Genomic DNA, 10,315 nt, shown 5'->3' on the forward strand with positions numbered 1-10,315 from the left:
CTCAGTTCTTTGACCGTCTGATGTTGTTTGGCATGCCACCGAAGCACCAGCCAGACTTTATTTATCTACGTCACGTTCCTCTGAGGAAAGTCCACCTGTTCACTCTAACCCAACTTACCTGCCTTGTGCTACTCTGGGTCATCAAAACTTCCCCTGCCGCGATCGTCTTCCCTATGATGGTACGAGCCAAAACAGTAACCCTAACCCTAAGTACATACTTTATGTTAGGGGTGTTAAAAACTTAATTAACATTTTAATACTAGAATAAAACATGTTGTTTTTGTACATTTCATTTTCACTGTGTTTTCACATTTTCATGTGTATTTTACATTTATACATTTGACAGACACTTTTATCAAAAACATTCAAGGTATACATTTTATCAGTTCATGCATTCCCTGGGAATCAAACCCATGACCCTGGTGTTACTAGTGCATTGCTCAACTGTTTGAGCTACAGGAACAGTGATAAAGGTTGATTTAAGAACCATGGGAATAATATAGTATAACAGTGGCATAAGCGTGTTTATTTCCTGCAGGTACTGGCATTAGTGTTCATCCGTAAGCTGCTGGACTTCTGTTTTTCTAACCGGGAGCTTAGTTACCTTGATGATCTGATGCCTGAGAGTAAGAAGAAGAAGCTGGATGATGATTCCAAAAAGGCAGAGGAGGTTTGTGAATCAAATGCAGTTCAATGAAGCAAAGGGTATCCAAACAATCAATGTTGTTAATTCCTCAAGGTAAAATTACATAAACCAATATGTGCATTATTGTAAATTTTCTTTATGGTAAATGTAACATTTGCGAAAATTATGCAGTATAAAACATAACATCGAATCACTGAATGCAATGTGCTCAACTAAACATTTTATTTCATGCATAACAAATAAACCAGTGGTAGTTTTGGCCATAATTTTTTCCTTCTTGATTATTTTCATTTATGCATACAGTATGGAATGATATTCCAAACAATATTCACAAGGAATTGAAAATTGTATTTGCAATTGCATTTTCAATTTGTGCACGCATACGTTGCAAGACGTATAACGGAAACACAAATGTATGATTTGCAATTGTGTTTAGATTTTCTTTTCCATCTATGTAACATTTCTAAAGTTTTTTATTATTATTTTCTTTATGATTATTTATTTTATTTCATATATAATAATTGGCCGCAAACTAATATAATTGCAGCAACAATGTAGTGCTCTACTATTTGAAATGTTTATTTTTACACTTATTTACAGCACAAAATACTTTTTTTGTAAATTAGCAGTTCACATTTTAGTAGTATGTTAGGGCTCCACGCTGAACAATCTTAACATGATCTTTCAAACAAATCAGGCTATTTATGCATGTACACTGAAAAAAGAATGCATCAACCTAACCTTGCATTTTGGTTTGTGACATGTAATACAATGAAAGAGGTTGTATGTGTGTGTTTATGAGTAGCAGGAATCACAGGAGATGCTGGTGGATGACTCTGAGAAATTAGAAGATAAAGACACACTGCAGATCCCAATGGAGAGCAAACCTCTACACTCACCTAGAACCCCAGACCCCAGGTACCACACTGCTATCAGAAGCTCTATGCAAACACTGTGGCGTACCGCAAACCCTGCGACCCCGTCCGACAGTCAGACTCCTGCAAAATAAGCTGTCCACTGTGTATCTGTTAATGTGTACTTACTAATACTCACCTTTCCGTTTGTCCCCTTCTCCTGCCTTCACCCCTCCTCTCCTTGACTGTGTCCACCTGTTGTCCAGGAACGATCCCTCTGATATTAACATATCTGATGAAATGTCTAAAACCATTGTATGGAAATCCCTCAATTCCAATCACAAGGACACACAGCGCTCAAGTACACATAAAAAGGCAAGACGACTCTCTTTCCATCCTTTAAAGTGTTGTTTTTTTCCTTTCTTACGCTTGTGTCTTTTGAGCATCGAAAAGGGCTGTATCTGTACAGTCCACTCAAAAGGGAGCTATTCTCTGCATCACTGAGCGCTGTTTCTGAACTTCCTGAAACACTTAGATTGTAGTCTTGAGTTATCATCTGGGAACGTACACATCACAATATACTTCATATATTTTAATTTCTGCCCATTGCATATGCAATAAAAAGGGCAGAAGCCTGGATGAGTAGTAGTAGCAATGTCCAAGAGATGTTTTTTTTTCCCCATCCTGGATCTAATGTGATTATGGTAAGGGGTGTTACATTTACAATACATGCTTGAAGAGGTTGACCAATCACAACAAACTGTTTCAGAAGGCGGGGCTTCAGAGAGACAAGAACTAAACAGAGCTTTACCAACAGACCAAAACCTATTCTAATAGACCCAAAAAACTAAATCAAGACTTTGTATAATTGCATAATATGACATTTTTAATGCAAGTAGCTAAATGATTATTAGATAACAAGCCAGGTTTTAAAAAGTAAAAGTATTTTATCTTTCTTTATCTATGTGTTTTTCTCTCCACACAGGAGGTTCTGTGAAGAAACCCCACAGAAAGAAGAAATTACATTCTTGGCGTCAGTTGTTTGAAATTCAGCTGAATTAGAGAAGCAGCCATGTGCTAAAAACACACAGATATTAGTTCACTCTTCCCCACCGTTTCTCACACTGTTTATGTATAGCTGTGTGAGATATATTGGTGTCAATGTGTGTATGTGCATATGTGCAACATATTCTCCTACCAAATCCAAGTTCGTTTTAAGTTTTAGCTGAGTTTTAGCAAACATAGGTCTCTGCTGTGCTGTAGTGTACATGTACATGTATTTTTATTTTTATTTCATTTTTTGGTAATTGTCTGGTTTTCATTTTTGAATAAGAGAGTTGTTTAAATGTTCTGATTTTAAGTATATACTTGCTGTAGATATTACTGTATATGTGTGCTCTGTTCATCGTCATAACATCCACAATAAGTATGTGTTTTAGCCAAATGGCTGATCAGAATAATAACCTCAGTTTGATCTATTTTTGTGCCATTATAAATAGCCATCAGTTACATTAGACTAACATGGCCATGAACCAAATTAGTCCTTATCCAGTTGGCGGAATTGTCTATTTTTATTGGTCGTCTTGTATTGAAACGTGTTAATATTGAGCAATAAAAGGCTTCTATATGGTTAGGTCACCAGGGACATTGATGGATAAGCATGAACTCTGTTGGAAGTGTTTTTACCACCATTTTAAAGTCACCCCTCCCCTACTAAGAACAGACTGGTTGAGATTTCCATTAGATGCACAATCCAAATGGCTTTTTAGCTCACCAGTCTTTTGAGGCACCAGGGTTGAGGGTAAACTTGACTGTTCAGGCTTTCATTTGAAGACACTTTCTGGTCATCAGTCCTAGTAATAAGCCATTTCCTTTAGACTACCTCCCCACACTTTTAAAACTCCCATAGTAGTTTCTGCAGAGGTCAAACATGTTTGTGTTTTTAACCTCAGTGAAATAACACTTTATTTACAGTTGCACTTTGTGTAGATATATACTGATATGATTTTATATTTTGAATGGAATTATTATATAGAGTATAACAGTGTGATACAATTATTTTAATTAAAGAATTTTCTTTTATACAAAGGTATTTTAATAAAATGATTTGAGCAGATAAAGTAAGACACTGGCTGTTAAAATGAATGGGTCACAGCTGTACTTTTCTTACAGGACTAGTTGTCTGTAAGTTGTAATCTTTTTAAACTGCCTTCATGATAGGAGAATGTCAATATTTAATTCAGAATCTCGACTCATGTTTCGAATGTTGAGGAATGAAGAAATTTCCCAGCTTGACATTAAGCTACTAAATTATCTTTTTGTCCCTTCCATGGCTTTCTTGTTTACAGAAATGTTGTCGTTGACTTGATTGTACATGTTATCTTAATGCTGGGATATGCTCAAAGAGAATGTCTTTCACTCCAATAAATTTTAGATTTTATGAATGAGATGAGCCTATTAACAGTTGTGCTTGTGTTCTTTTGATTGTGAGTATTTTCTTTGAACAACATTACATTTTATTCAGTTACTACCGGTATATTGTTAAATACTAAATTAACTGAAAATAGGTCAAAATATAGGCATTTTTAAATGTGTCGTACATAATTAAGAATAAAGTTATATTTACTGAGTCAAATCCATTTCAACCACAGCTTACTTCTCATGTACAATTGAAAATCCATCATCATATTGATTTCCTGCTCATTCTGATCCACCCCAGCATAATGCCAGTTTTAACTTCACTTTCACTGTATTTATATTAATGTATATCCATCTTCACAATAATTATTTACCCAATATATTTCAGATATGTCATTTCGGTTAGTTCTTCATTAATCGACTGAAGGCCATTAACCATATAAATTAATTTTAATGTGTCATTTACATTCGTTTTCAAAACATGTTTTTAAAAATAATTTTACTGATATATTATCTTAACGTCTGTTAAGAAAAAAACAACAACAACAGACTAACAGTGTTAAAAGACGACCACTGCAACTCTAGGCCTATAATAATAATTACAATATATCCAAGACCTTCATTTGTGTCTTTATGTTTCAGTGACGCATATGCTTGCTACAGTAACTGGTAATTGTGAAAGAGTTCCTCAACTGTACTACTGATAAAAAACAAGAGATCACAGGATGTGACTTGTAAAAGTCTGAAGAGATACATGACCATCACAGTACAAACATGATATATATAAATATATGGGTATTTTTAAAAATCCTGTCATCTCTGCATTACCTCATAACAGGTAAGACTACTTAATTAATGTGAAGTAAATTCATTGTTCATCCATGAATTTGAGTCTGAATTACTACTAGCCTACTGTTTACTTGCATGTCATGTGACCATTAACCGACTTCATAGAGCTGTGAACATTTGTATGTCGATAGTACATTGTTATTAAAATATTAACTTGAAACCTCAGCGATACATTAAATACAAATTTTAAGTTTAAAAGGTTTGTCTGACAAAACATTTGGGGACCCATGATACATACGGATGTTTCCCTCAGCCTGTACGCCATCATACAGCGGTGTGACAAAGATGACAGCATTTTCGGGAGAGTCTGTGCTGCTGCCCTGCACCTGTACCGACCCACAGGACAAGCCCAAGAGCGTCTCATGGGAAACCAACAGCAAAAGGGCTTCTAAAAATGGCGTTTACACTGATATATTCAGTGTGTTTGAGCTGTACAGTGACAGAATTGCACTGTTTAATCAGTCTTTACCTGGAAACGTCTCTCTGCTTATGTCAGGACTGACTGAGGATGACCAGGGATCGTACGTCTGTTTGTTAGAAAAAACCTCAAGATTCATTGACGTCTCCATTGAAAGTTAGCATTCAGTTTCTGCTACCAATTTCAAATGCATTTATGGTGTTAATAACATAAAATAAACGCTATTTATTTATTTATTTATTTATTTATTTATTTATTTATTGTTCACAAGTAAACCTTTCCAAAAAAGAGTATGTTGTGCAATATGTGTTTAAAAACGGTTTATCTTTTTTTCTGTTCATTCATTAGAGAAAAGTGAAAGTACAGCATTCTCTAAGACGAGTCTCATTGTGTTGATATCTGTGCTGTTTCTAGCACCAGGAGGAGCAGCTGTCATTTACTGCATATACAGAGGTCAGCACACACACAAGCATAGTTGATGTAAGACATGGTGTTTTTATACGATATTTATACTGTACAAGCTGTATATTATCCCCTTACACTAACCCTACCCATCACACAGAACTTTTTGCATTTTACCTTTTAAAAAAACTCATTCTGCGTGATTTAGGCTACAGTGCCTTGCGAAAGTATTCGGCCCCCTTTGTGATCTTTTGCCACATTTCAGGCTTCAAACATAATTAAAGCTGCGAGCAGCGATGACGGGCCCAAGCCGGTGGCACCACCACCCCGGTGGCTTCAGGCAAATTGTGCAAGACAGGCAATATGCATTTAAACAGGAGAGTATTTTAAAATCGCTCAAATATGCCACATTTACCGCAGCAGCTGGTGCCGCTATAACCACAAGCCACACCCATGATGGAATTTAAATATAGATGAATTCTAATGTAATATGATATAATAGGTAATTTTCAAATATGTGCAAAGTTATCTTTTGCAGCTCAAAATTTTGTAAGTCCAGAAGGCCAGTATTTAATTCATGGTCTTTTTATTTTATTAACACAATTATTAAACTAATTATATAAAACTATATTGTTAGTGCCCTACAAATGAAGTTGGATTCACCACATTAACTGCAGCAGTTGGTGCTGCTATGACTACAAACCACAACAGTCACATCTATGAGATCAATTCAATTTAATGAATCAGTTTCATGTCAGATGATGTCACATCAATTTTAAATGAGCGCAGAATACCGTCCGAATGGTGATATTGTATTATCCTAACACTTCTCTACATGTGTTTTTGACCTACCTTACACAGTAAAAAACGTTGGGTTATTTTTTTAACCCAACCGTTGGGTTACACATATTGGGTCAATATGTTGGGTTATTTTGCAAAACGTTGGGTTATTTTAACATCGTTGGGTTATTTTTAGTAATAACCCGGCCGTTGGGTTAAATATGGTTTCCCCAGTGACGGTTCAAATTTTAACGGCAAACCGTCCAGTTACTGCCAACAGAAGACGCTGCTGCAGCCTGATTATGAAATGAAAGGTAAGACATGTCATTTTTTTATGAATACAACTCTTATAACATTATGTATTGTGTACTGAAACGTTGAATATAGTCGAAAACTGAATTTTATTTTAAAAAAATCCCGTTAATGCTCTCTGGAAAAATAAACCATAGCTATCCCAGTTAGCTCGCTAGCAGTAATAAAGTAAAAACATTATTCTAGTGTACCTATTTAGAAACTTAATACGGCGATAAAGAAAGTAAGTAACTTATGCCTGGTCTGAAATCACTATCTAAAGCCGCGCGGAGCATTATCAGCTCGGCCCGTGCAGCGCGAGCTCAGACCCGCTCAGACCCGGTCACACGACACCACAGCAGCGCTGTGAGATTCAGGGAGAAGCGTTTGAATTCGCCGAATATCCAACAGTAACTTACTACTCTAAATATCTGTTGTGAGATGAATGAGTGCAGATATTCACAACAGCATTGACGCAGAAAACTGAAATATTGTGCTAACAATTGTAACGTTAATGAATGTTGTCATATGAATATATATTATGCATGTTACTATTAAACGTATTACAGGAGTAGCTAAATCATACAACTAAAGTACGTTTTCTTATGAAGCTATGACAGTTTTTGCCTATATTTTAAATATGTTGTACTAAATGTGTTATATACCTGTGTTGTAGACCAATGGATTCATTTGTGAAGCAAAGACTAGAACAGTTGAACCTCTGCCATTTAATTAAAGGTGAGTACGATATTGAAACAAGTTGTACACAATTATTTTTTAAAGACTTATATACTTTTCTGGTTATTTTCCCCTGCTTCATTCTAATGCAGAGGGAGGATTGGATCTCAGTGGTTCTCGACTCTAGTCCTGGAGTATCACCAATAGTACACAAGTTCGATGTCTTCCTTATCTGACGCACATTTCCGGGTTTGGAGTCTCTACTAGCAAGCTGGTAAGTTGAATAACATTAGATAGGCCAATGTGCAGTGCAGGGTCTACTACAGAACCAGGTTGTTTGGGAAACAACCAGTTTATTATTATTTTTTTCAGCTGTCTTCTCTCATTTTCATACAGTATGTTTTAATTTCAATAAGTTGTTTTGGTTGTGTCTAAGTGCATATGAAATCAGGTCCACACATTTGGTATAGGTGAAAACTGTTTTTTTCTCTTTTTCTGTTAACTTGTCTTTCAAAGATGACCATGGAGAAATTGCCTTTAAAACCTTTCCTGCCATCCTGCCATCATCGTCATACCTCACAAATGGACAACATGGTGTGTCCAACATATGCTGAAATGAAGAGAAGCTTAATTACATTCACCCATCAGCCTGTAAGTAAAAGCAACACTATCAAATTAGCTTTGATAAAGTGCATCCATTTATTATTTCCTTTAGTGATTTTGCTTGTTAATAGATTATCCAATAGTTCACCCAAAAAATATCCCATAATGTACTCACCCTCAAGTCATCCTAGGTGTATATGAAATTCTTCTTTCAGGCGAACACAATCAGTTATTAATAAATGTCCTGACTAATCCAAGCATTATAATGGTCAAAATTTGAAGCCTAAAAAAGTGCATCCATCCATTATGAAAGTAATCCATACGGCTCCAGGAGGTTAATAAGGGCCTTCTGAGGTGAATCGATGGGTTTTTGTAGAAAAAATATCCATATTTAAAACTTTATAGACTAAAATAACAAATTTTCGACAGACAGCCTTCCTTATTCAACTTACAAAGAAAGTGTAACGCCTCTCGCAATTCAAAACGCTTACGCTACGTTCAACTTAATCGTCTCGGCATTTACGTTTTTTTACACTACGTCCGACGTTATTCTCACAGCAGTTACGCTTTTTTCAGAAGTTGAATACTTAAGGCGGTCCACTGGAAGCTAGATATTTTACTTTATAACGTGGTAAATATGGATATTTTTCTTACACAATCCCATCAATTCACTTCAATGGGTTCTTATTAATCTCCGGAGCCGTGTGAAGCACTTTTATAATGGATGGATGCATTTTTGGGCTTCAAATTATGGGCTTCCATTATAAAGCTTTGAAGAGCCAGGATATTTATTAATATAACTCAGATTGTTTTTGTCTGAAAGAAGAATGTCATACACACCTAGGTTGGCTTGAGGGTGAGTAAATCACGAAGTCATTTTCTTTTTTGGGTAAACTATCTCATGAATTACCCTCGTGTTGTTGTAAGACTTTCGTTGTTCTTTAAAACACAAATGTTGAAGAAATCTGCGAGGTTTTTGTCCCTCCATTGACTACCTACGCAACTACCACTTTAAGACCCAGGACAGACAGCTTTAAAGTAATCCATGGGATTCAAGTGGTCTAACCTCAGTTTTATGAAGCGACACGAGTGCTTTTTGCAACAACAACACAAAAAAAAACACAACAACATTTGCTCTCTCTTCAACACAACACGCATGCGTCAAGAGGCTCTCGTGAACATGTGTTGAGATTAATGTTTTGTAAATAAAGTGGTAAATTATGGTTAAGGGATAGAATATACGCTTGTCACTTCATAAAACTGAGGTTGAATTACTGGAGTCACATAGATTACATTAATATCTTTACTGCCTTTCTAGGCCTTTCTGTGTTCAGAAGATGAACCGAAGTCTTACAGGTTTGAAACGGCATGAGGATTAGTATGTTGATTGGTGAAAAATGAACAGCAGATGTATTGACTAATTAGTGACAATTTGTTTAATTCAGTACAACACTGCTTCATTGTAACTTTTACGTAATTTAACACTGCTGATGTTGTCACAGTGCAAGCAAACTGAACTTTTTTTAATTCTTTTAAGGTTGGAACTAACATGCAGCATTAGCTGAACAGTGAGACAAGCCAGGATCCACATCACGATGCCTGGTGACAAAGAGACCTCGCTGATTTTTTTCATTTTCATTGTGGAGACAGTTGAACAGAAGACCTTATTTCAAGCACTGGCTGTATGTTTCAGATTTTTTATTTATTTATGACATGAACTATCCAAAGACCTCTGCCCCATTTGGGAGATTTTGTAGCATGCAAACTTGAATATATATTTTGCTGCCTCATTAAAAACTTTGATTATCATAATTTGTATTTGTTTTGCTACTTAAGATATGTTAACAACACATAAAGGCATACAGTGTACAATGTAGATTTTTTAATAAAGTTGTTTATTTCTGGAAGAATTTAATATTATGAATTTGTGTATTCTGTCCATATTTGTATAGGTTTTTAATTTAATATTTGTTGTGTTCATTTTTAATTTTTGTTTTGTATGCACACCTTTTATGTATGTTTACCTTATGTACATTTTTGTGTATTATGTGTGCTGTGTATTTTGAATTTAATATTTACACATTTATGTATATTTACAATAAATATTTACTCCCCAATATTTAGTTTGACATTTAAAATATATATTTTAAAGCACATGTATTGTTGTATACAAATAAAAAAATCTTTATTTGAAAACAATGGGTATTTTATTTATTCAAATAATGGCTTGAATAAAAATAAAAATTTAACTCAACTGTTGGGTTACTTTTAACCCAACTGTTTTGTAACCCAATGCATTGGGTTAAAATAACCCAACGTTGGGAAGGTGCTATACCAACCCACAGTTGGGTTACGTGTTGGGTTATTTTTAACCCA

General features: G+C 35.2%; 1 protein-coding gene and 1 long non-coding RNA gene across 3 annotated transcripts in view; both read left to right on the top strand.

Annotated features, from left to right (window-relative positions):
* slc4a8 (solute carrier family 4 member 8) overlaps window positions 1–3,949 on the top strand; it is a 36,020-nt gene extending 32,071 nt beyond the window's left edge. Inside the window, exons 21-25 of the mRNA XM_067460099.1 lie at window positions 6–179; window positions 539–670; window positions 1,452–1,564; window positions 1,767–1,875; window positions 2,486–3,949. Coding sequence (XP_067316200.1) covers window positions 6–179; window positions 539–670; window positions 1,452–1,564; window positions 1,767–1,875; window positions 2,486–2,497 — 540 coding nt within the window. The 3' untranslated portion in view covers window positions 2,498–3,949. The remainder of the gene's footprint in view (window positions 1–5; window positions 180–538; window positions 671–1,451; window positions 1,565–1,766; window positions 1,876–2,485) is intronic.
* A 2,563-nt stretch (window positions 3,950–6,512) lies between these two features.
* LOC137094433 (uncharacterized) lies at window positions 6,513–10,085 on the top strand. 2 transcript variants are annotated; one of them, XR_010908654.1, is made up of 5 exons: window positions 6,513–6,681; window positions 7,335–7,396; window positions 7,489–7,610; window positions 7,853–7,987; window positions 9,477–10,085. It is a non-coding gene; the product is annotated as an uncharacterized lncRNA (long non-coding RNA). The 2 variants fall into 2 exon arrangements; XR_010908653.1 differs by having other exon boundaries at window positions 7,335–7,610.
* The last annotated feature ends 230 nt before the right edge of the window (window positions 10,086–10,315 follow it).

The sequence above is a fragment of the Pseudorasbora parva genome, chromosome 12, assembly GCF_024679245.1.
Source record: "Pseudorasbora parva isolate DD20220531a chromosome 12, ASM2467924v1, whole genome shotgun sequence".
Classification (NCBI taxonomy): domain Eukaryota; kingdom Metazoa; phylum Chordata; class Actinopteri; order Cypriniformes; family Gobionidae; genus Pseudorasbora; species Pseudorasbora parva.